The sequence below is a fragment of the Pelodiscus sinensis genome, chromosome 14 (genome assembly GCF_049634645.1).
Source record: "Pelodiscus sinensis isolate JC-2024 chromosome 14, ASM4963464v1, whole genome shotgun sequence".
In the NCBI taxonomy this organism is placed as follows: Eukaryota; Metazoa; Chordata; order Testudines; family Trionychidae; genus Pelodiscus; species Pelodiscus sinensis.
The window spans coordinates 21,595,743-21,621,428 of NC_134724.1; the positions used below are offsets into that span (position 1 = coordinate 21,595,743).

At 40.2% G+C, this 25,686-nt stretch overlaps 2 protein-coding genes across 10 annotated transcripts in view; one reads left to right on the plus strand and one right to left on the minus strand.

The window, feature by feature from the left end:
* Positions 1-3,594: 3,594 nt before the first annotated feature.
* On the minus strand, positions 3,595-22,797 carry DTWD1 (DTW motif tRNA-uridine aminocarboxypropyltransferase 1). The gene is made up of 5 exons (XM_006135052.4): positions 22,663-22,797; positions 18,532-18,829; positions 16,748-16,891; positions 14,094-14,367; positions 3,595-3,956 (listed from the first exon to the last, which is right to left on the minus strand). The coding sequence occupies exons 2-5, from the start codon at positions 18,799-18,801 to the stop codon at positions 3,727-3,729; spliced, it is 918 nt and encodes a 305-aa protein (XP_006135114.2). The 5' UTR covers positions 18,802-18,829; positions 22,663-22,797; the 3' UTR covers positions 3,595-3,726.
* Positions 22,793-25,686, plus strand: part of FAM227B (family with sequence similarity 227 member B) — a 225,148-nt gene continuing 222,254 nt past the window's right edge. For 4 of the 9 annotated variants that reach the window (XM_075897173.1, XM_075897179.1, XM_075897180.1 and 1 more), the window contains exon 1: positions 22,873-23,010. The gene's annotated coding sequence lies outside the window, so the exon portion shown is untranslated. The other 5 variants (XM_075897177.1, XM_075897178.1, XM_075897176.1 and 2 more) reach the window with 5 other exon arrangements.

The following is a 25,686-nucleotide window of genomic DNA, read 5'->3' on the forward strand; positions in this document are numbered from 1 at the left end:
TAACAGAGAGTGATTAGCTTTTGGAACAAACTCTCAAGGGAAGTGGTGGATTCTTCACCTCTTTATGTCAACACTGAATGCCTTTCTTGAAGGTATACTTTAGTTAAATACAAGTTATTGAGCCAACATGGGGGTAATTGAGTGAAATTCTATGAACTATGTAACCCAAGAGGTCAACTAGATCATCAGATGGGCCCTTCTAGCATTCAAAATGAAGAATAAAATGATGACTGCATGTTTTCAACCTTATGCTGGTAATGCCCGTACTTCTCTCCAGGAAAAGGAATATCCCTTCACAATTCCTTTGTACAGCCACTCAGGAGTGGATTTAGTGTCCCCATTGACGAAACATTTCCCTCTCCGCTTCTGGCAAACAAACAAAAAACAACACACACCTTTTGAGGAGACCGGCCAAAGCAGGATGCCAGCATGAATGCATCAGACTGCTGGTAAGATGGCTCTTAACACTTTTATCTTCATAGCGGTACTTGCTACTCATGGCAGGCACTCTATTCCCTTGGGTTAGTAGAGGTGCCTCAACATGACAGCCTTTCCAAAGGTGGTCAGAGATCCTTTGTTTAGAAGCAGAGATGCTTCCCCTTGTCTCTTGTATTTTGAAAACTTTTAGGTTGCTGCTAGTCTAAGTTTAAGCCTGTCTTTTCCCCCCACTCCAGATGTTGTCTCCTAGTACCTCCCTGTCCTGATGTCATAGGTGGATGAGAGGTTCTCTTTGGGATCAAAGGACAGAGAGCGTTAAGGGGCCATTCCAGCTTTAAGAAATAGGCCCTGAATTAGCCCTTAAATAAAATGAGGGACATAGTGCTGCTAACTCCACTTGAAAGGATTATTTGCTTGCTATCTTTCATTTAGCAATACAAAGCTATTATTTTGGCTAGAAACTGGAAAACCATGATACTTTTTCAGTGGGTTAAGGAGCCTTTTTTTGGGGGGGGAGGGACTAGTCTTCAAATTAAATAATGGATAATAACCTTTTTCTGGAGAAAACCAAGTTTCAGCCAGAACAGATCTGAAACAGTGGTTACACTAACCTCCCATCTGCTCCCACCCAAGGTTATAAGAGGAATGTCAATAGACCCTAATGTGGACCACAGAGGTGTCCTGTAATAAGAAGAATGATTTCTATTGGTTTACGAATTAATGTTGCCTTATAGCAAAGTTAATTTTGAAAAAAAAGTCTGAACCCAATTTTCTGGAGAGTCAGTGTTCCAGATTTTAAATATTTTCTTTACATTGATTACATCTGAGAACTAAAATTAATTTACTTTTGGAATAGCTTCTTAACTCCCATTGTTAAAATAAAGTGAGATACCCAAACTTACATTTGGAAAATGTTTTTAACCTTATGAAAGTATTTTCCAAAAGTAACGAAGACCAGCTTATATAAGCTTTTATCTGACCTCTACTTTTTAAATAAAAAAACATGTTTTCAGGGAAAAGTCTTGGAAGAAAAAAAAAAAAAAAAAAAAAGCTTTTCTCCTCTATTCTTGTAAAACATTAGGTCATTGAGTTCACTTTTTGTATGTGTTTAAAATGGGTGAACATTTTTTCTTAAACTATAATACATTATACTTTGATGATCTTTAAAAAAAAGTGTTTCTTTGACTCAGAAAAGTTAAAGCAATCTTTGTTGCTTTGAAAATGTCAAAAGGACCATTAAAATTCATACCAGAGAATATAGCATTGATCTTTGTGAAAAGACAAAATAACCTCTTTCAATAGCAATAAAAACAAACGATTAAAGAAATCTGTTCCAATAACTGACAGAGATGGCTGCTGGAGAGGGGATTTTGTTGTTGTTGCTGCTTTTTGGCTGTAAGAGAGATACACAAACTTGCTTTTCACTTTAGCAGCTGCGCCATGACATTTGAAATGCCGTTGATCATTCTGACCCTGAATCTGTGCGTCTTATGGAAAGTGTTATTTTAATTCATGCATACCAACTAAATCCTTCTACTCCTAGGGCCAAATGGTCAGTCCGGCCTTACCTTTTGTTTATGTACACAGAGTGATATCCATGTGCCAAAAAACAAAAACAAAAAATTCTGTTTCATGCCTACCTGAAGAGGTGTAATTGGGTGGGCATGTAAAATAGGAGGCTAGCTTGAAACTGTCTGAAAAAGTGGTTCTTGAGTTTGTATATCAATGCTCTATTTATTGTGATTAATTCAATAACTTGGTACACAAAGTAAAACAACAATTAATTGGTTTAATGGCCCAAAGTGAAATTCTACATAGGTTTTAAAACAGAAACTCGTAATGTCTTTTTCACAGTGCTGTTTACTTGCCCCTGGAAACTGAGCCTCTCCTTTGGGAGGAAAGAGAAGTACTGATGCAAACAGAAACTTACCCAGGTTTACTGAGTGAAACAAAGATACAACTAAAATAACCTCAGAGTTCTCAAAAGATTAACTATTACAATTTTTCTTATCTCTTTTACAAGATTAGTGACTCCCTTACTCACATAGGAAAAAGAAATATCTAGCCTGATCTACAGTTAAAAATTCTACCAACATCTGCTCAGCATCACACTACCCAAGTAACTTTGTGAACACAGGACTATATTTTTATCTGTATCACTAAATCATTTCTCCGACTTCATTTAAAACAAAATTTATCATTTCCTTTCCATTCATTCAATTAACCTGGGTCTTTTAATTTTTTTCTGATGAAATATTGTCCCAATCATTTCAGTAAGCAATTGTGTTATCACAAGGATGAAAGTCAGCCTGATTGGTTAGAGCACATTCCTACACAGTGAAATCAGCTGAACTACATTTTACTATGTTTTAGGAAAAAAAAGATTCCATATTGACATATTAACTCCTTTTTTACAATTCTGAGATCTTAATCCTCCATTTCTTGCTCTCCCACATTGTGTTTTACTCAAGATATGAGGACTGCAAGGTAGGGATGTAAGCAAGTAGTCGACTACTGGATAAGCCTAGGCTTATCGGGTAAAGTCAAGTCAACTTCTCGCATTCCCCCTTTGTTGCCTCTATATCACAGGCCACAAGGACGGGGGAAGCAGGAGTCAGTGCTGGTAGAGGGGTGACCTGCTGCTACCTGACCCCCCCACTTTGCTGCTGCTCTGCATTTAGAAGGCAATAGAAGCCGGGTGGGCAGGCAGCCTAGCTCAGTCCCTGCTTGCACCGGGTCCAGGACTAAACACCGCTGCAGCTCTGCAATTTAAAACACACTAGGAGTCCCGGGGGGGGGGGGGGGGGGGGGGGAGAGAAGAGGAAGAGAAAGGATGTTGCCCAGCTCCTACTGCATTTTAAATTGCAGAGCCGCAGTGGGGTTTGGTCCTGGTGCAAGCTGGCACTGAGCTGGCTGCCTTCCCCTATCAACTAATTAACTAGTCAAAAATTCTATAAACTTCTTGATTAGTAAAATAACTATTTTACTGCAAGGTCAGACCCACAAAATAAGCCCAAACTGGCCAATCCTTAGGGAAATACATAATGTCATTGAAATAAGTAGTTCTAATAGGCCTACTCTCATGATTAAAATTACTCATCAAGTGTGTACAGAACCAGATCCTCCTCTTGCATTTGGAGATTCATTACAGACAACTTCAGAGTATAATGCACTGTTTAATAATTGAACTTTTAAATGTCATTTTGACAAAACACTGTATTTCTGCTCTTTATCAAAATTAAAGAAAAACAAACATAGTGCTATTTTCAGCCACATAGATATCTTGGCTTACTCTTTTCCTGAAGAATTTTTGGCATTTTTTATCAACGTGTACATAAATGAAAAGAAAAAAAGCAGGTTGTCATATTGTCCTTTGTAGCTCTCTTTTAAAATCTCCTGGTGATAATCCACAAAAAAATAATAAATGGCTTCAATTGTAGAAAGATACGTATCTGGCTTTCCTTTCTGGTGACGCCAAAAGCAAGTTTTCCTTGTTTTCAACTCAATTTGCAGCATCCCTGCCAAGAAAAAGAGGACAAATGTTAGGCATTGTAGCTTAACAAACAGAGCTCCACACTAGGAATTGAAAAATATGGGTTCTATTGCTGCCTCTTTCATTGTTCTGCTGGGTGATCTTGGTAAAGTCACTTTGCTTCTCTGTTCCTCAGTTTCCCCATCTATAAAATGAGGATAATGGTGATACCTAAGAGCTAGTATTTATTATATATTTAGTCTTGGTAGCATTCAGTTTTTTATAATTTTTATAATAATATTGGCCAATTTTAAGTGTTCTTTCAATTTTTATCAATTTACATTTTTACAGTTGCATAAAATTCTGGGTTTTAAATTATTTTAGATTTTTATTTATTTAACATTTTCAGTTACTGGTAATTGTGTGCAGAGTCATCTTTTATTTAATGAGAGTGGGGACACATTCAAAAATTAAAACATTATGAAGAATTAAATGTAAGTTGTCAACATCACACATGAAAATATACAAAATGAATAGCCTTAAAATCAAACTCTAGGTTCTTAAACACCACTTTTCCTATTCTGTTTATTTGTAAGTTTTTATTATCTTTAAATATATTTCTGTCATGCAGGTCATGGATTCCATGACTTTCTGGAACTTCCGTGACTATTTCTGAGGCAAGGCTAGAATATCTGTCAGCCCTTAGGCTACTGAAGCAGTGGCCACTAGGACAGCTGACCAGTGGCCAGCCCTAGGCCTGCCAGAGCAACAGTCCCTGGTCTGCTGGAGCAGTGGCAGGGCAGGAGCACTTGCAAACCCCAGCAGAGCTTTGTTTGTCCCCAATACCACCCTGGGGTATTTTTAGTAAAAGTCAAGGACAAGTGAATTTTGTTGTTGTTGTTGTTTATTGCACAGACCCTGTCCCTGACTTTTATAAATGACAGCTATAACAGAATCTTAACATTTTTTCCTAGGTTTGGGTGGGAACTGTGAAAATATTTACCAATAAAAATCGAATACAGCCAAGCTTATATATAACATCACAAGGTTACAAACAGTTGTGAGCTATTGAGGGTTTTTTTGGTTATTTTTGCTTTTTAAATGTTTGCAATAATCCCCCCATTATCACCCAACTCAAAAAAGGTCAATATTTCTACTTCGAGCCCAGACCCAGAATTTGATCATATTAGATTTTTTTTATCCACACAATCCTGTTGACTCCATGGATCTCTACATAGATTTAAGGCCTGCCCACATAGATCACTTTAAAGTAACTGGACCTTAAGCCGCTATCCTGCAAAGACTCAATCCTAAGCATAACTTTATGAATAGGGCTATGGGCCTTTGGAAGGTATAGTACCTCAGGTATTTGATTTTGAAATGCCTGGAATGTCTACAACAGGTCATTTAGGAAGTAAAACTGTTGAAGGCAGGGTATTTAAGTGTTTGGAGGCAATAAAAAAAAAATACAGTCTCTGCTTTCCCCCTTTTTAAATTTTATTTAAATTATGTGCCCGGAGAAGAAGTAGTAAGGCTTAATATATAATTCACATCATCTGTTTTTAAATCAGAGTTTACCTGAAATCAGTGCAGTTTTGCTCAAAATCTAATGGCATGATGTGGCCCACATTACATGAATATCTCCCAATGGTTGTTATAATTACAAAACTGAATAACAGTAAATAAATGGTGCTGATTTTTATTATGCAATGATTCCAAAGATACTGACGGCCCTGATGCTGCAACCTCTTCACTACTAAATTATTCTATTGATGCGCAAGCCCAGTTTTACCTTACAAAAACCCACTGAAGTCTCAGCAACTACTCTGAAATTTTTTTTATACTAAGTCAATGGGATCAACCAGGTTAGCAAGCACTACAGTCTGTAATACATGTTTATAACAGACTCTGAATTGTGATTATCTTCTTAAAAGTTAATGTTAAGATGTTAAACCATCTCAAGATACAGTTTTTACATCAGTAATTACAATATGGTCTGAGAATTGCTTGGAAATTACAGACAGAGAAGTTTGGTCCATCTCCATATGGCCCAATTACAGGAGCCTAAACTGGCCTGTGGCCCAGCACTAATTATATAGCTTCAAACTACATTTAACTGTTTCTGGTTCAATCACACGGTGAGTCTAACTATTTATATCGCAGCTAACAATGACACCTTGTATATTAATAGAATTTTCTTTTCAAGTACACTATATCACAATAGGCATTAAACACTGTATAAACTGATGATGAAAAAAATGTGTCTAAACTGAAGATAATAAAAATGATACACGCTAATCATTCTCTTTACTGTTTACATTAGTGGCAGTTTCCATTACAGCTATCTTATTTTCTATATAAAGTTTCAGTGACCTCTTTTAGCAGAGGAGTACCCAAAAGACTTTTTTTTTTAAAAAGAGAGAGGTGTGAAATTCTGGCTCAATTGAAGTCAATTGCAAAACTCCCACTGAATTTAGAAGGATGAGGGTTTCACCTTATGGGTGTGTCTAGACTACAGGGTTTTTCGACAAAACTACACCTGCATCTACACTACTGCCGAGCTCTGACGACAGTAAGTTGACAGAACGTGGCAGTTTTGTTGACGGCAGTAAACCTCACTCTACGAGGAATAACGCTTTTTGTCGACAGAGTTCTGTCGACAAAAGGTGCTATTGCATCCACGCTGTGCTTTTTCAAAAGAGAGCGTCTAGACTTTCTGTCGAAAAAGTGGCTTGCTTTGTCAACAGAACTGGCTGTAGTCTAGACGCTCTTTGTCGACAGAGGCTTTGTCAACAAAAGCCTGTAGTCTAGACGTACCCTATGAATGGTAAACTAAAATTTAGGGACATTTTCTCCAATACGAAGTTCCCACAGCTTAACATTTGAGAGCAGGGAAAGGGAAGTAAGATGTTAAACAACAAGGTTTTCAGAACCAAAGATGTAGACGAGGTTAAGTGTTACTGTTTATTGACCATATTTCTATCACCTCTCTACTGTATCTATATGGCTAACGGCAATGTTTTAATGGCAAACACGAGTTCTTATGAGAGTAACAAACTATTCAGGAAGTCAACATTTCAACATTTTTCAGTATCCACTTATTTTGAGCTCAAATAATAAAATGTTTGTGCCAATCTGGGATTTAGGCAGGATGGAAGTGTAGACATTTAGAAAACACTCAAGTACAGAAAATAAACAAATTTTCTTCATAAAAAGGCTATTTTCTGTCACGCTCAGTTTATTTGGCTGATGAGGTCACCTTTCAGAGAGTTTAGTTCTTCTGCTTCCATTCTTTTTCCATGGGCTGTATCTCATCACAAGCAACCATGCTTCTTCACAATTACATCAAGACCTGTGATGATAGATAGAAAGCCTGTAATCTCCCCTTCTAAACTATTTTAATGATGGTATTGAGAGGGAAGGTATATTTAGGCCTCAAAGAAGAAGCCTTTTGTGAATTTTAAGAGTAAATTCTAACTATTTAACAGAGCAAGCAAAAGTAGAACTGTGCACGTGTAAGAAATTGCAAAGCAATCACATTTGTGACAAAAAAGTTATAAATAAGTTTGTGCAACAAAGGGAGATGATGGAGGTGATTGTGATGAAAACATTCTGAGGAGCTTCCACTCATAAGTGGATCATCACTTCCTGAATGTTTTGCCTTGATAAAGATTGAATAGACCCATCTACTAAGTGCGTGAATCTCAATCCAACACACTAGGGCTAAGTCTACACTGGCATGATTTTCCGGAAATGCTTTTAACGGAAAAGTTTTCCGTTAAAAGCATTTTTGGAAAAATCGCGTCTAGATTGGCAGGATGCTTTTCCGCAAAAGCACTTTTTGCGGAAAAGCGTCCGTGGCCAATCTAGACGCAGTTTTCCGCAAAAAAGCCCCGATCGCCATTTTCACGATCGGGGCTTTTTTGCAGAAAACAGTATTCTACTGTCTACACTGGCCCTTTTGCGCAAAAGTCTTCCGGAAAAAGACTTTTGCCCGAACGGGAGCAGCATAGTATTTCCGGAAAAGAACTGATGATTTTACATGAGATCGTCGGTGCTTTACTGGAAATTCAAGTGGCCAGTGTAGAAGAGCTGGCAAGTTTTTCCGCAAAATCATAACTTGCCAGTCTAGACACAGCCTAGTAGTTTTATTCGCCAACTAAAACTTTATTCCATGATTCTGTGAAGCATTTAAATATGTCTGACTTCAAGAACATGTGAAAGGTTCTTCTGAAACCCTGTGTTGACTATTATTGTGCAGGAACTTCAGCTCCACTAAAAAATATGTGTACATTTACTGGAACTTATGAAGTTGTTTCCCCATCTCCTGAAGGTTTTTTTCTGGACGGGCTGAGGGGGAAGTAGAAGGAAAAGGGTAAAAAAATCTGTGCACATCTGCACTTTCCTCACAAAATGCCTCCAGAGGAGGGGATAAAGAGGCAATATGCCACAGTCACACCAGCCTATAACCTGCATATTGAGGCTATCATTTACTTGCAAAAGCAGGACGGACAGACAGATGCTGTAAAACTGAAGCAGATACATGGCTTGCTTGTCTTTGCACAAGAAAAAGTGTAAACTAATAAAACAGAGATGACTAAGGCTACAGAAAAAGTACCTAAGGAATCTTTTAACTTAACAGACATACTAATGCTGCATCAATGCTGGGTAAGTAATCATTAATACTGAATGTAACAGTTCACTTTTCAGATCCAGTGAACACTGATTTCTAATGGAGTAAACTATCAAGCCTAACCAAACATTTGCAAACTTTTAAATATTTCCTGTCTGTAAGGCAACTGGGTTTGTTTTGTTTTCTAAAGATACGTTATACCACTTTCCTAATAAGATTCAGAAATACTTAGTTTTGGCAAAGTCTCCGAGTGGCTCTATTTCTAAGGCTTACTGTGATGTTCCGTATTACTTTCACTTTTAAGTGCAATTAGCTAGATACACAGAAATATGTAAATGAAGGCCTGCAAAACACAGACTTTCTGTTACATTTTCTTGGCTCACTTCATTAATGGTTCTTTCCAGTATTACTTTTAAGTTTATTTGAATTACTGTAGTAACTTATTTTTTGGAATTAATTGCTCTCCTTTTCAGACATGGATATAGGCAAGCATTTTTGTTTTTGAACTGTAACTATTTATTTCCAGTTGAATTTGGTGTCTGAAAACAAGAATGACAGTGATTGTGTAACTTTATTGTGTGCTGATTAGTTGCATACAGACAAAGGTGAATGCCATCCATTTTCCTATGAGAAAAATAATACAACCCACCAAAGAACCTTTAAAAAATCCATATTTTAAGAGTAGGTGTGCAATTCATGCCTTTAAAAAGGCAGAGCATATATTCAACTAGATCAATTTGAGATATAATGGGGAGGAGGGGGAGTGAGGGAGACATAAGTGGAGTGGACACAAAAAGAGAGTCTCCGCAATCTTTGCTAATGAAGATGTTTGGTTCCATGCAGGCTTTAAACAAAAGCATAATTTGCTTTCTAGTCCTTTTTATCATCTCTATGTAGCTATTGGATCAGGGCTGGGGCTGAATCTGGCCTACCAAGCCATCGGATCTGGCCTGCAAACACAGGGGGGAGCCCCAGGCAGGTTCCCTGCTTGCCACACCCCACTCAGAAAATGGCAGCTGCAAGGCCATTCTCGTTCACAACTGTGAACCTGGATGGGAGGGGGAAAGGCTTCATGAGCTGTCCCCACCACAATCCCATTGGTCAGTTATGGCCAATGGGAGCTGCCTGTTCTTCAAACAGGCAGCACACGAAGCACTACACTCTCCCCCCTCCAGCTCATAGTTATTCACACACACATGGCTGTAGCATGTGCAGGGGCAGGGCAGGCACGGAGGCTGCCTCAGAAATGTGCTGGGCAGCTAGCTGGGAGTCACCCAGGTAAGTCTCCTAGCCACAGTCTGCCTCTGGCACTTCAGCCCCTCCCTCCTCCAATTCTTTGCCCCCCACCCCTGCTCCCTTACTCCACATAACCCAAACACGTGCACCTCAGTCCAATGCCCCAGGTCACTAGTGCCTCCTTCACCCAAATTTCCTCCCAGACTCCGCACTCCCTCCTGTACCCTAATCCTTTACCCCAAGCTCCCTTCTGCCCCCAGCCTCCATCCCAAACCCCGTACCTCCTCCATTAATACCGTGGAAGAGTGCAGCCCTTGTCCAATTTCCAAAATCTTAGATTGTCTCCTCCATCAAAAATTATTTTCCACCCCTGTACTAGATGAACAAGTAAGAAAACAAGGACTTAAAAGCCAACAATACACAGCTCTACTTCTCTCTCACCATGTACACCACAATCAAGAGAGAAGAAGAGTTAGCTGAAATGGAACCTGAGCAAGATGGAGGTTATCAAATCTGTCTGCCACTTTCTACATTAGACCCCCACAGAATGCAAAGCCAAATTCATGGTATCAGTCCTTAATTTCTAAGTGCAGTTCCAGGATGAAGACTGTGATCAACAACTCTACTTATCAGACAACATGGAACTGTCTGTTACAACAGCAAAGTCGACCTGTTCAGGAGATAAAGTTTTATCAAAAAGCACCCCAGAGTATGAGAGGAACTCTCTCAGGAACTAAGGACAAGAACAAGTTTTACCAAGTGTACGTGTGTACATATTAAACAACCTAAAACCTGCAGAAACAATTCTGCTATGAGGGACAGAAGAGAGAACAAACCATACATACTAGTCACATAGATTCCCCTGGACTACTGGAAGGCGCTCAGACACCATAGCGATAGGTTTGGTATAAGATCCTGACTAGAACAGAATGGTGGTGTGGAGTAGAGAATTGGGGGTTAGAGAGTCTGGGGGAGAGTCTACTTGGGCAACCCTTAAATAGTTAAAATCCTTACATTATAATCATTATTAGTATTACTATAGTAACTAGAAGCTCTAGTCGTAGACCAGGATGTCATTATGGTGGTCACTGTACAAACAGAAGATCATCGCTGCCCCTAGTAGGGATGTGAAGGTTTAACCTTAATGGTGAGGCTTACAGGTTAAGGTTAACTGGTGGGGCTGGACCAGCTTCCCACCTGCCCCAGGCAGGATGCCCTGTAGGCAGGAGCTACTCTGATTAAGATGCCAGAGCAGCCCCTACCTGTGAGGCACCCTGGCTCACTGCAGGCAGGGACTGCGTTGGCTAGGTAGTGCATTTCAGCCTGGAGTGCCCCTCCCCCCGCTCACCTCCCTTTAAATCGATTAACCAATTAAACAATATGTATAACCAGTTAGCCTAGCCCTAAGGGACTTACAATGTAAGTATAACAAAAGACAATGTACACCGATATAGATAGCCCACCAGGAGTCTAGCAGTTTTTAAGCTGTAGGCATCATGGAAAAGGAGAGTTTTGAAGATGAATTTGAACATGGAAATAAGGCAAGTGTGTGGGCATTTACAAGAAGTTTCTCCCAAGAATGTGGAGCTGCATGAGAGAAAATGTTTATTTGAAAATGTAATATGAGAGTGATGGAGACTGGCATCATAACCAATTGGAGGCAAGCATTGACAGTTCAATGGTGAGAGGTCATATGTAGGTGGGGATTAACTGTGAAGTGCTCTGAAATTGAATACAAGCAGTCTGATGCAATAGACAATGGGAAATCAATGGAGGGATTCAATGAGAGGGTGCCATGGTCAAAGTGATGGACTAGGAAAGATATCCATTCAGAATACTGCCGAATAGATAGAAGTGGGGTAAATCTGCATTTGTCAAGGCCAGAGAAAAGAATGTTACAGTAGTCAAGATGTGAGATGCTGGGAGAGTTTTTGCTGTGCGAATAGATATGAATATTCATCTCTTAGAGATGTAATTCACAATAGGGATGTAAAAGTTTAACCAGTTAACTTAAACTGATGCCGATAGGTTCCAGTTAACAGTTAAGCTACTGCAGAGATGGTGGCAGCTCATGGGGCTGGCAACGTCGGTAGCCTGCAGTACTGGGAGTCCATAGGGCCAGCAGCTTGCCAGTCTTGTTGAACCATGTAACCTACTTAATTTGAATAGGTTACACAGTTACTATTTATTTGGAGTTTTTACACCCTAAATGTAGAAATTTTAGCCTGGGTTTGAGGACCTAGAGAAAGGTGCAAGACAAAGCTACACAAGCAAGTTATAGGCATGAGTGAAAGGGGGAGTGGTGGTATCCTCAGTGATTAGAAGGCAGAAACTAATATTCTGGCCCATAGGCTGAAAGAGGGACTGGCTATTCTGCAGTCCAATGACGTGGCCCTGTAGAGCAGTGGTTCCCAACCTTTTTTTATACTGTGGATCAGCAAACCCATTCACAAACTGTTGGCAGCCCGGAAACATTGTATCTGCACATTCATTATGCAATAAGGAATATGCAAATAAAATGTTGCTGGTCTACCAAAAACCCAGACCCCAGAGCACCCCCAGTGCCAGCCCTAACCCCTAGTTACCCTGCCTCTTCACTACCCCTCAGCACCAGCCACTGACCCGTCCTCTGCACCCAATCCCCTCAGTAACAGCCTCCTTCCCTTAGAGCCCTGAAGTGCTAGTCCCTCATACCTAATGCCTCAGTGCCAGTCTCCTGCCCCTTAGAGCTCTCACCACCAGACCTCCCCGTGCCAGCCTCCTGTTTCCAGAGCCCCATTGCACCAAATTCCTCCAGAGCCTCCCCCAGCCCCCAATATTAGCCCCATCCCCAGAGCCCCCCCAGTGCCAGCCCTGCCCTCAGTCCCCCCACTACTAGCCCCGCCCTGGACACCCTGGTGCACCCCAGTGTTATCCTCCTGCCTCTTAGAGCCCCCCACTCCTTACAGCTCCCCAGTAATAGCCCCACCCCCAGTAATCCCCAGTATTAGCTTTGCCACCAGAGCCCCCCCAATGCCAGCCCTCTGCCTCTTAGAGCCCCTGACCCCCAGAGATCCCCAGCACTAGCCCTGCCCCAGGAGCCCCCAGTGCCTGCCCTGCCCCGCCCCCTCATGTAGCCCTGCACTGCCTCCCAGTTGCTAGCTGAGTGCTGCAGCACAGGTCATGGTTGCAGCCCTCCTGCTACATAATGAACCGCTCTTCCATGCCGAGGAGGAGACCCCGCCCCCACCCCCGCCCGGTGTTGGTGGGTTGAGAGATGGGGCAGAACATGCCTCTCCCAGAAGTCACAGTGGGAGGGGAGGAACTGGGTGGTGTACCCCCGCTCTGACCCCCATAGTCGCTGCAGCCCAGCAGTTAGCATTTCGTGGCACCACTGCTATAGAGGGAAGGGATGGATTTTCTCTCCTTAGTCATGAAAAAGACACCTATATAAATCCCAAGGTGGTTTCCTGAATTTCATCTTTTGTGAACAGGATTTTTAAGTGTCTTAATTTTAAACCAGTTCATATTTATATCATGCAATAAAGCAATACATCACTGTAGTGAATATCAATTTATTTGAGAACAGATCTTTTTATGTAAAATTGGTAACAGGATTTGATTGGCTAATAAATTATGCTTCTCTGTAGTATTTTTAATGGGATAACGAGGCAACAAAGCAGCATTCATCTTCTAAGCAGGAAACCTGTGATACTTATTCTATAAACCGGTAAAAATTAAACTGAGAAATACATATTTGCTAATATACTTGCCAACTAATACACAGAGTAGAAATGAAGAAAATAGGCCTTGTAACCTAAGGGCTTGCTCTTACTCCCATGAAGTCTTGCCATTGATTTTAATGAGAGCAGGATTAAGCTTACATAGCACAAGTATAAAACTGTCAAATTGTTGTTACCCATTGTAATTCTCGGTGGAATAAATAAATATATTATCCTTCTAATCAATATAACAAAATTCAGGCTGTGCAGAACAACAGGTACACTGAGCTAATTCATAATAAAGACAGCAATATTCAGACTACATTTTCCACTGATGTCATTATTGATATTTCCAGGAAAAAAAGTTTTGTAAAAACAGGAAGGGGGTGTGTGTGTGTGTGTGTGTGTGTGCGCGCGCCCGTCCTCTTCAGATTTCTACATGTTAAGTTATATAATTGAACCCTGGATGCATGTTCAGATATACTTTCATGAAGGTAATTCTATCCTGCTTATTGCTATGGTATCCAATCAGGTTTTCTGCATTTAGAAAGAAATACACATATTACATTTAGCCACTTTATTGCAGCTGTATGCCCCCCTTTTATTTATTTACCTTGAAGTCGCTCATCAGTGATTATTTTGTTGGTTTGATTCCAAGTGCTGTCAATAAATATTACTTTCTTCAGTACAGTGTCTTCACTCCTAATATTTAATTTGCATTCACCTAACTTTCTGTCTTCTTTTGTTTCTATTTTTGCTTTCTTGAGTAATGGCTCTGCTGAAGAATCATCATTATCGTCGCAACTAACATTTTCAACATTTTTTTGCAAATGGAGAGTAATATCTTTTACCAAAACTGAGTTAGGACCAGGAAAGACAAGTGCAATCTAAAATGAAAAGACACAGATATCTTAGTGTCATTTTGATAGAAAATTAGTTTCTCATAAAATGTTCAGAACTTTTCTAGTAAAAAAAAAATCCTATTCCTTAGAACACCACCACCCAAACATCAAACCATTTAAACCCATACAAGATGAGAGTGAACTTCTCTTTAGGTCAGAAGAGAGACAGGGTAAAAGGAAAACTAAATTAAGGCAAGGGATTTGTTTAAATTAGTTATTTATGGGAGTTTCATTAAATATGTACAGGCTTGGAAGAATTAGCTTTTTCATAGAAAATATCAATTTCACCAGACATGCCCAAGAGACTAAAAAATATTCACACCACCAATAATTGAAATTTACAAATAGGCAAAGAAAGAAAAATGTTGCTTAAGAACTTCTTACAGATTATCATTAAATAACTGTCTGACATTCCCATAGTTTCCTGCCACTAAAAATGTAAAAAAAACCAACAAAACAATAACCATGATAAACATTGAGAATGCTTAAAACCCCCCAAATTTTGTGCAACTGTGAACACAAACTAATATAATGCTTAAATACACCAATATTATATAAAGGAAACCAAATTCTGCCAAGCCTACATATGTATTACCTTATACATGTTAAATGTAAAGTGTTGTCCTACCAAGTCAATATTTTCTGTACAAGAAGGTACTATGCAGGTGTTTACACTAATCTATTTTTCTGCAACAGGGCCCCAATATTATACTAAGAAGATGACCATTTTCCATTTTGATCTATGGACTAGAGTATAAATATAGGGCTACTCATTATCCTCAATTCGTTTATAACCTTTACGGCCAAAAGTGATGATTAGATCAAATCAACATCTGGGGGAGCTCTGCAGTAGATGTAGGTCACACAAAAGAACAGTATAAAATGGCCTATATGCCATAAATACAGTTCTTATTACATTCAGCATTCTAATAGGAAATTATGACCACCTTTACATTCAGCAGTATTTTTTTTTTGTTCCTGTCTTCCCCATTCTCCTTCCTTCGTTCCTCTTCGCTGTCCCTAGTTCTATCCTTGACCATTCCTTCCCTACAGCAAATACAAATTCCAATACCCATGAACTTCATTCATTTCCTTTCCTTTCCCATTTGTTAATGGTGACATTACAAATTAGTCAGGTTTCAGAATTTTCACTGCAGTGAAATTGAGGACTAGGAAATTATTCCTTGCAGTCATTATTTCAGGCTCCATGCTGACTCAGGAAGACAATATGTATCAATTATGTTTGGTAGGCTTTCCCTGCACCAGAAAATACAGAAATTTACTTTTTACAAAATAAAAGACTAGATCCTGCAGCAGATGAATATGGCAAGCAGAACGTATAAGTCTGTCAAACAGGGTAAAATGGTCAGTGGCCTTGATGTTTGAGATTTCTGCTCTTTGCAGTAAATAAAATACTCATTACAAAGCACAATGCACCAAATCCTCTCTCCCCTCTGTAGGTGAAGAGGACGATGGAAACAACAGAATCAGTGTGTTTAGGCTGCATGTGGAGGCAGATTTCCATGAGTCTAGCAGGATATCCCCATCCCTATGCACTACAGAGTAGGAATGTTAAATGGCATTTAATTAGCTAATCAAGTAATTGATGGCATTTCCATCGACTACTCGATTAATCAATAAGAGGGGCACTCACTACCCCTGCTGCAGCTCTGCAGTTTAAATGTAGCAGGAGCTGGGCATGCAGGCAGCCTGGCTCCCAATACATTTAAACTGCAGAGCTGCAGCGAGGTTAGCTCCTGGGGGCAGTACAAGCCAGGACTGAGCAATCACGGCTTATGCTGGCTCTGAGACCACTGAGCCTCTGCTTTTTAAATATTGTAAGAGCTGCCTGTCGCACTCCCAGCTCGCCCCAGGTCTCCTGCTGCGGTTCTGTCTTTTAAATGTAGTAAGAGCCAGATGACTCTTACTACATTTAAAAAGCAGAGGCACCAACAGTTGGGGACCCGGCACAAGCTGGGACTGAAACAGTTCCGGCTAGCACCAGGTCCCCTGCTGCACCTCTGTCTCACCTGCCTCCCCACCTGTGGAGATGGTGCTGGGAGGGAACCAAAGTTGGCTCTCCCTAGCACTGGCTCCTACTCCTCACCCCCTTGCTGCCTCTGATACAGAGACAGCAAGGTGGGGAGGGAAAGTGAGTAGTCAAGTAGTGACTCAACTTTTCGCTTACATCCCTACTACAAGGATGTTCTGTGGATGGTGTGAAATGGATCCATGGAGGAATAGTGGCAGAGTTGTTGGATCTGCATTCCCCCTGCAAAGAGGAAGTATAATATCAGCTGGAGATGGGAGATGAAAGGCACATAAACACTTTGCCAGCACACCACATGCTTACAGAAATTCTTACTTCATGTTTTTTTCCTTCATATTCTGGTATGCAAGGATATGTATAAATGGTAACATCTTCAGATGCTAGGAGTTTAGCATGTACAGCAGTGCTTTTGCCATCAGTTTCATTTGGGTGTTTAATTATGTCAATCTTCAAAGGAAGCTACAACAAAAAAAGAGCAGACAAAAACAAATTCTAGGCATAAATGATTCAGAACATCCTAGGGAAATCACCATACAAAACGTTGTTTCAAATATATAGTCTTTCTCTATAAAAAAGTTTTTCCTGCTAGGTGGCAGAATGATGTCATCATACTCTCTCGCCAGAATGATGCCATCATGTTCTCTGACCGTGAAAGCAGCCAGAGAGAGGAGGGTTGGTGAGCTTAGCAAGCATAGGGTGCAGCCTGCTAGTAAATTCATATAAAAGTTTTTAAATTTTAGATATAGGATCATGTAAATTGCTAATTTCAACAGAGGTTCCTTAAAAACTAGACTGTTTAATGCACAATAAAGAAAACAAAGATTAATAAACACACAGGAAATAGCACTCCTTGCTTTTAATAATAAGTAATTTAGCTGTTAATGTAAACACTTAGCTTTCTGTAACATTGCTACAGTAAAAGGCTCTATTGATACTTTTATCATCAATTTTCAGTCATTAATAACAGAAGAAAAAAGTTGCTCATTTAAGATTAGCAGCCCAATGGTCCCATGCTGAATCCCTATTTGTATTAAGTATTCAATCCATTGAAATTAATACAAAATGCTTTGATTTCAAGGAAAACCATGTCAAGCACAAATCTGAAGCTCAAAACCACCTAAATTACTTAAGAGCCAAAATCCCATTTTCAAAAGGCCTTTGGGCATTTAAGCTCCAAAATGGCTATTGTAATAGGACTCTGGCACTTCTGAAAGCTTTACTCACTATCCCAACTGGAAAACCATAGATTTTGATTTTAAAGAAAATAGTGAACTTCAGTTGTATAACTATGAGCATTTTTTGTTTTTCTTTTTTTAGTTCACATTTTTGGGTCATATTCAGCCATTGTTTAATTGGGTGCAGCTCCACAGCATTGGTTAATGGAACATCTCACTATAGATTGGAGATTCCAAGGCTAAAAGTAAACAATTGTGACAGTCCTCCTATATAAGCCATAGAACATCCCCAAAATAATTCCCAGAATATATCTTTTAGTAAAACATCTAATTTTAATTTCAAAATCCCTATGCCACTGGTAGAACTCTGGTAAGCATGATTTAAGAAAAAGTTTAAAAAATTAGCCCTAATCTTATTTGCTCACTAACTGCATACTGACTTCAGTGGCACTCCTCATATATGTGAAGTTGAGAATGTGCATATTATCTGCAAAACTGAAACCGTAATTATCAATTTACTTACATCTGGCTCCTTAAACCAGACTGCTAACCCTATTTGGTCATTATTTATTCATCTATCGTGGCCATGGTAATTCATCTCTCATGACCACAGTATTAAAGATGACCTAGAAAAAGAGCGGCGAGGAGTCCTGTGGCACCTTATAGACCAACCGAAGTGTTGGAGCATTAGCTTTTGCGGGCAAAGACCCACTGTGTCAGATGCATCTGACGAAGTGGGTCTTTGCCCACGAAAGCTTATGCTCCAATACTTCGGTTGGTCTATAAGGTGCCACAGGACTCCTCGCCGCTTTTGCAGATTCAGACTAACACAGCTACCTCTCGGATACTAGAAAAAGAGAACATTGGCAATGTATTAACCTCCCTAACACCCCCAAATAAGCACAATAATCATGTTTCACCAACCTTCACAACTGGAATTTCTTTGGTAGGCACAGTTTCAACTGGAACATAACATGAATAACAATAAAACATCCTTGAACTTCCACATCTTGGGCACTTTGATCTCCCACTCTTTTGGGCTTTTTCAAGAACTTCCCAGGATGCTAACTGTAAATTTTGAAGTGGGTTATCTTGAAGTGAAGTAGTCTGTTGTGAATTTTTCAGACATTCAAAATTTCTTTTTGATTTCTGATGGCTTTCTTGATTCAAATATGAAGATGTATTTAAAGACATCTTACTTTAAACAGTCAATATGCTGAATCTGTTAAAGAAAAATGATGTATCTGATAGTCTATAGTGTAATTTCTAAAAAAAAATGTTATCACATGATCACCCTATTTAATAAACAGTGTCTTGTTATTACTTATCACAGCAGAAATCAACTAGATAAGATCAAATTAATCCCAAAGAAGTTTTCTTTTTTAAACATCTGGAGGCAGACTCCTCTGGGCAAGATGCTACAGAAACACAGATTATAATATGGTCCTTGACTCAAAGAACTTGAAGACTTAGGCCTTGACTATGCAAACATGCACATGCATCATTTTTACTCAGATTAGTTGTCTCATTCACTTTACTCATGCAATAAATAAATAACAAACATACATATTTGTAAATTCAAGCTACAAACTTTCAGATTTTGCAAACACTTAGGTCCCAATCTTGCATTTAATACTTCAGTATGCGCTTAAATTTACTGACGAGTAGTTAATTCCAAAAAGCGTAATTATATGAATTAAGATAAGTGTGTTAGTTGTTTGTTTGCAAAAAGAAGTATACAATTTTAGCATCCCACCCTGCAATTCATTAGATGACAACAGACCCCTATGCCTACCTCACTGATAAGCATAAGATTCTGTGAGGGAACAGTGGTTTTCTAACAGGCAATAAGGAGCAGGCTCAGAGAAAAATGACAAAATATTAAGGTAAAATTTTCAAGCTTGAGTGCCTAAAGTTGAACACCTAAATTGAAAATCAGCTACTTATTTATTTTACGTAAACTTTAGTCACCCAAAATCTCAATATTTTCACATTAACTTCTATAGGGTTTTTTGGGGGGAAGGGGCGGGAAAGGAGGACTACATTTGTCCTACAGCAGTGATAGAGATGCTAATTAAAGCATTTTGGGGTTAAACTTAACAGGTCTGTTTTAAGGAGAAGAATAGAATATTAGTGCAAGAATGGTAGACTGTTCATTCCAGATGTCAAAAACAAAACATAGAATACTGGGCTTCTTTACACCACATGAAAAGGTTGGCATTTAAAAGCCCTGTATTCAACTGGGAGAGAATTCCTCCAGGGTAGGCACAGCCTAATAAAGCACCCGAGAACTTGGTCTAGATGAGTTGCAACACACATTACTAGGGTAGTTAGGGTAGACTAGACAGATTTCCAAAACTATTTAAGTTACCCTAGGACAGTGGTTCTTGAAGTGTGGCCTGTGGGCTGCTACTGGACCTCAACTGTCTTGTAGGCGGTCTCAGGGCTTGGGGCTCGTCCCCCTTGCAGCAGGTAGCCTGGTCCTGGTGCTCCAGTCTGGCCCTCCCTGCAAGGTTGGAGTACCACCACCAGCTTTCTACTGCAGGGATACAAGGAGCCTCAGGTACAGCTTGCAGGGGAAGGAAGTGGCTCCATAGACTACCGCTTCCCCTCCCCTGGGCTGGGGGGAATAGCAGTGCAGGAAACCACTCACCTGGAGGCTTTCCCCACTGCTCCCATTGGTGGGAATCACAGGCAATGGGAGCAGTGGTGGCTGTGCCTGGAGACATGGAGCCAGGTAAGTGTCCTCATTCCCCTCATGCCCAGACCCCATGTCCCCTTTCCCATCATGCGTTCACCTCCTGTTGAGACCCTGCACTTCCCTCCCAGAACACACATCCCACACCTGTCCCCACCCTCCCACCGAAATCTCCCTGCCTGTGCCTGCACCCTACTTCAAGGACTGTCCCCACATTCCCACCCCTCCTGCACCCATTTTGTCATCATGAGTTGTTGGCTAGTGGTCCACAGAAAGGTCTGTATTGATCGGGGTGGGCCGTGGACCAAAATATTTGAGAACAACTGCCCAAGGGGCCTTCCTTCCTCTGCCTACAGGCTTCAGAGTTTGCTCTAGTCTCTTATCTCAATTCCCATTGTTTTCTGTGCTGCATCTCCTATTTTCTTTTGACACAGACTACATTTATGATGTGATGCAACACAATATACTAAAAAATACAAAGAGAACTAAGTAAAAATATGATACCTCTCCCCAATATAAATTTAGAATATATTGCAGGAAAAGAGCCATCATCTCCTGCTAAAATGAAGCCCTCATACAGGTCATGAAAAAGTGTTTTTCCGCATTCCAAGGCTTTAAAGGAAATAAAGCCTCTCCCCACCACATGCATGCCTTTTACAGTCCAAGTTTGTTCTGAATTAAATACTGAAAAGAATCAGGGGGCAGGAAGTGGGGGGGAAGAATTAAATTGCCCTGATGACAGTTGTCAAGCCTGGATTAATGCCTCTAACCATACAGATTCTTCAAGGAGGAAAGAGGCCAGGAGGCCCTTTGATTTGATATGCATTCCCAGCCTGCAAACTGATTTTCTTCAATATAATGCTTTATGGCAGTGCGGTGTTCAATTATGAAGCCCCAAAGCACTTTTATCATTGATGCTGACAGAAGAAATGCTGCTGTTAGCGGAAAAGGAAAACCTCTGTGGTCTCAAAATAATAGTGACACACACACACACACACAATATATTTTTGCAAACACAACAGTAAGACAATTTTCACATTCTGTAAGACTGAGAGCTTGATTCCGACTGCAAATCACATCTAAGGGTACATCTAGACTACAGGCCTCTGTCAATAAAGAGCGTCTAGACTACAGACAGTTCTGTTGACAAAGCAAGCTGCTTTTTCAACAGAAAGTCTATATGCTCTCTTTTGAAAAAGCAGTGTGGATGCAAGAGTGCCTTTTTTCGACATAACTCTGTCGAAAAAAGGTGTTATTCCTTGTAGAATGAGGTTTACCGCCGTCAACAAAACTGCCATGTTCTGTCACCTTACTGTCATCATAACTCAGTGGTAGTGTAGACGCAGGTATAGTTTTACCGAAAAAAGTCCACTTTTGTTGACAAAACCCTGTAGTCTAGATACACCCATAATGAATAACGATTCCATCTGCAGAGTAACCTCCAGGCAGAGCAGAGAAGTCTTGCTTATGTGGACTCTCTCATCTGGATGAATTTTAAGCCATTTTAATGTCTCACTCAGGAAGGAAAATTGCTCTGTCTGCTTCAGTGAAACACTGAAAAGCATACTGATCATTTTCAGTCAACTTCAATCAAACTGTTCAAAGTGACTGCCTTGCTCACTAATTTCTACCCTTGGGCCCCAGGTACTGTTAAGACAAAATCTTGAAAGTGGGGAGTCTCGCCACAAAAATGCTGTGAATTCCCTCAACGTCCATTAATACTAAAGTTACAGGTCTGTACCATCAGCCTGTGAAACAAGCATATCCTCCTGGCCCATATTACCAAGGCTTCTCCTGAAAAAAAGTGATGAAGGGCTTTTCCTAAACAAAATCGGGCAGCCCTCTCGCCCCAATAAAAGCTTCCTCTGCATACATCTGAATGGGGCAAATGTTCTCATCCCCACTAGTTCCTTACAGACTTCCATGTGGACATCAAAACCGAATGGACCCCGCATCTAAATGGGGTAACTGCTCACATAGGCGTCGGAGAATATCAAAAGTGGCAGCTACTGCCGCCCCAGCCAAATCCCATCTACCCACGGGGCCTTCATCTGCCCACAGGGCCCTTTCTGCAGGCAACTCTCTCCGTGAACACGCCCCGCGCGCCCGCCCCTATCATCCCTGCTCGAAGGGCGGGGCCCGGGAATCAGGCGTCCCCGGGCGAGGAAGCGCTGCAAGTGCCCAGGCCCAGCCCTCCACAGAGGGGAGACGTTTACTTGGAGGCATCCAGCCAGGCTTGACTTTGATCCACCCCCCACCTTTCCCCACGCGTCCGGTGAATCACAACAGCCCCCTCCTCAGCCACTCGGTCAGTTCCAGCGATAAAAGCAACACCTGCTGATCCGAGTCCTACCTACCTCACCAAAGCAGCAGCTCCGGGTCTTGTCCGGTACCGGAACCTAGTAGCCCAGCCTCGGCCTCCCGGGACGCAGGATACCGGAAGAATGTACCCGGGGGGACGCTTTTTAGGAGACGCGCGGTTGCTAGGGGACCTTAGTAACGGTGCACGCAGGCCAGAGCTGTTGCTGCTGTTGCTGTTCGCTACTGGGGAAGGTACTGAGGGTGCGCAGCTCCATGCGGGGTTCTTGAGGGTAAAGACAGCGAAAAGGAGGGGTCGCTGTCCCCCTAACTTCTGCGTCTCCGCCCCACACAGACTGGACATATATGCGGGGCTGAGACAAGCCTGGCTTTGAACCGAAGGGGAGGTAGGGCAGCTGTTCGAGGAGTCGGTTTCGCCCCGTCCCCCTTTCTGGACATCCCTAGTAGGACACTCGTGCACCCCGTCTCTGAAGTGGCCCTGCATCACGCAAAGGAGGGTGCAAGGGGATCTTGGTTGGTTACACACTGGACCATTTCCAAGGATATTTCTCCTCGTTGTTTCCAAGGTTCAACAACCGAGGAAGGAAAAAAAGTTGAAACAGGCACTAAAGAATACTGGTGCAAAGCTCGACAATAGGAAAATAACCAACACATTTTAGGGTCTATTAAAAAACGCAGCGTAGTGCTGCTGAAAGCAGGGTATGTTTCTCTGGTAGCTCCAAAATACCATCTCGAATAGTAAAATAAGTGTTTGTCGTGTTTGGTGTCACAGATAGGGGCTGAGGGAAAATAACAAAAAAGAGATTTTGAAAGATACATTTTACATTCCTATGATATCGGATTTGATCCAAGCCATATGAAAGTGCTTTTTACATTTTATTTACCAGTAAAGATTTTCCCCATCATTGTTTACCATCTTTTTTCCACTAGGTTCAGCATTCTTTTTGTGGTACTGCAAGACTTAGTGGGGATAACAGGTTTTCTACGATTATTGGAAATCAGGAGCTAGGGGAAAAAAAGCTGTCTAGATGAAAATATGCTTATTATCAGCACTAATAGAAAAGTAAAGCTCTTGCAACAAAATAAGATTCATAAGCCACCATGTTTCTCATTCTTTACAATAACACTGAACAAATACTGTTGATAGAAATGACTAGCAGGGTTTTGGTAGACCAGTTATACTTTTCTACATAAATGGCAAGGACAGTCTTGTATATTGCATAGTATTTAGAATAAAGAATGGTCATACTTCTGAGACATAGTGCTTCACATTAATTTTGCACACTAAACTATACTTTGATTAAACTTAAAGGAAATAGATGTTCTGATCACCCACACATCTTCCAATATAGCTTAGAAAGATGTTAAAAAGGACAATGGACCAAATTTTGCTCTAGTTATAGCAGTGTAAATTCAGAGTAATTCTGCTGAATTTTGCAGCAGTTAGCTGTGATGTGTTGAACACTGCCACCTGAAACACATCTCATTTTGTCTTTTACTTTTCAAAACATCTTAAAACATTTTCAAAAATGTCTTTAGAATAATAAATGTTGATCCTATATTTTCAGCTTTTCTTCCAACCTTTCACTTTACTCTTCCTACCCTTCAGTTTTAAGAATAGAGGTAACCAGTGGTGTCCCGCAGCTCTCAATACTAGGACCAATCCTATTTAACATATTCATAAATGATCTGGAGAAAGGAGTAAACATAACATAAGAATTAGGGGCAACCAAATGAAATAAATAGATAGCAGGTTGAAAACAAACAAAAGGAATTATTTCTTCACAGAATGCACAGTTAACCTGTGGAACTCATTGCCAGAGGATGTTGTCAAGACAAAGACTTTTAACAGGGTTTAAAAAAGAACTAGATATTAATTCATGGAGGCTAGGTCCATCAATGCTTATTAGCCAGGATGGGTAGTCTCTAGCCTCTGTTTGTCAGAGGCTGGGAATGGGTGACAGCAGATGGATCAATTGATGATCAACTGTTTTGTTCATTCCCTCTGGGGCACCTGGCATTGGCTACTGTCATGAGACAGGATACTGGGCTTTATGGACATTTGGTCTGACCCAGTATGGTTGTTCTTATGTTAAATTAATGTTCTAAATTAAAATTGCCTTTTTATTTTTTTAAGAGGATGGTATTTTATTATGTTTATTTTTAATTCCATTGTATAGCATTGACAAAGATTTTACTATAGATATGAGATTATTATTATTATTACTATTACCTTATGCTATTGTATTGTATTAAAATGTGTTGGTAAATCAAACGCGAGTTCTAGTTAAATATGGCTAGCTGCATTTTACTGCTAAAGAAAATTATTAGGAGATAACCTTGCCTGTGTCAGTAACTTGTAGTTATGCTTAATGAATTAATGATATGAAAATACTGTGATAACTTTGAATAAAAGGTATTATAGAAAATGTATTTATTAATATACTTTAGTACGCTTAGTAATGCTTCAGGCTTTTGTCTTTTTTGTACAGTGGTCACTCAACTTCAATTGGAGCATACAGACTTATATGCAGAAGTTTCCAATATTTCAAATGAAATATGATAAGTATGTGACTTGTCATGACATTTACATTTTTTCACGCATTTCTACCAAATTTGGATTCCCTTAAGAAAAAAATACTTGTTTTAGATTTGGAAACAAATTTGTTTTCAGCAGTTTTGCATGGTTGACAGATTATGCTTTAAGATTTAGTATACTAAATAATGCCACATTACTAAAATGAATTCCAAATGGTTTAATGTATATTTAGTCACTTATGGGTTGGAGTCTTTTGTACCCAAACAATTACTATACATAACTATTTAGCAATTGTGTTTTTACATCAAAATGACTAGGCCTAAAATGATTTTGGGATGCAGCAGATTTTTTTCTTGATTCAGTGAAACATAGTAAAGGAGTAGTCTGGTATGTATTATTCATAGTGATATTGTAGATAGTATTATTGGGAGAAATGCTGACATTATAGGCAGATATTATGCCAATATTGATCTTCGTTACACTGATGGTACCCCACTGACTTCAATGAAATTGCATGGAAATA

Coding starts and splice junctions, on each gene's coding strand:
- DTWD1 (XM_006135052.4), bottom strand. CDS start 18,801: ATGTCTTTAAATACATCTTCATATTTGAATCAAGAAAGCCATCAGAAA. Junction 14,368..16,747: donor ATGAAGGAAAAAAACATGAA/GTAAGAATTTCT, acceptor TTTTCATTTTAG/ATTGCACTTGTCTTTCCTGG. Junction 3,957..14,093: donor CACTGATGAGCGACTTCAAG/GTAAATAAATAA, acceptor TTTTCTTGGCAG/GGATGCTGCAAATTGAGTTG.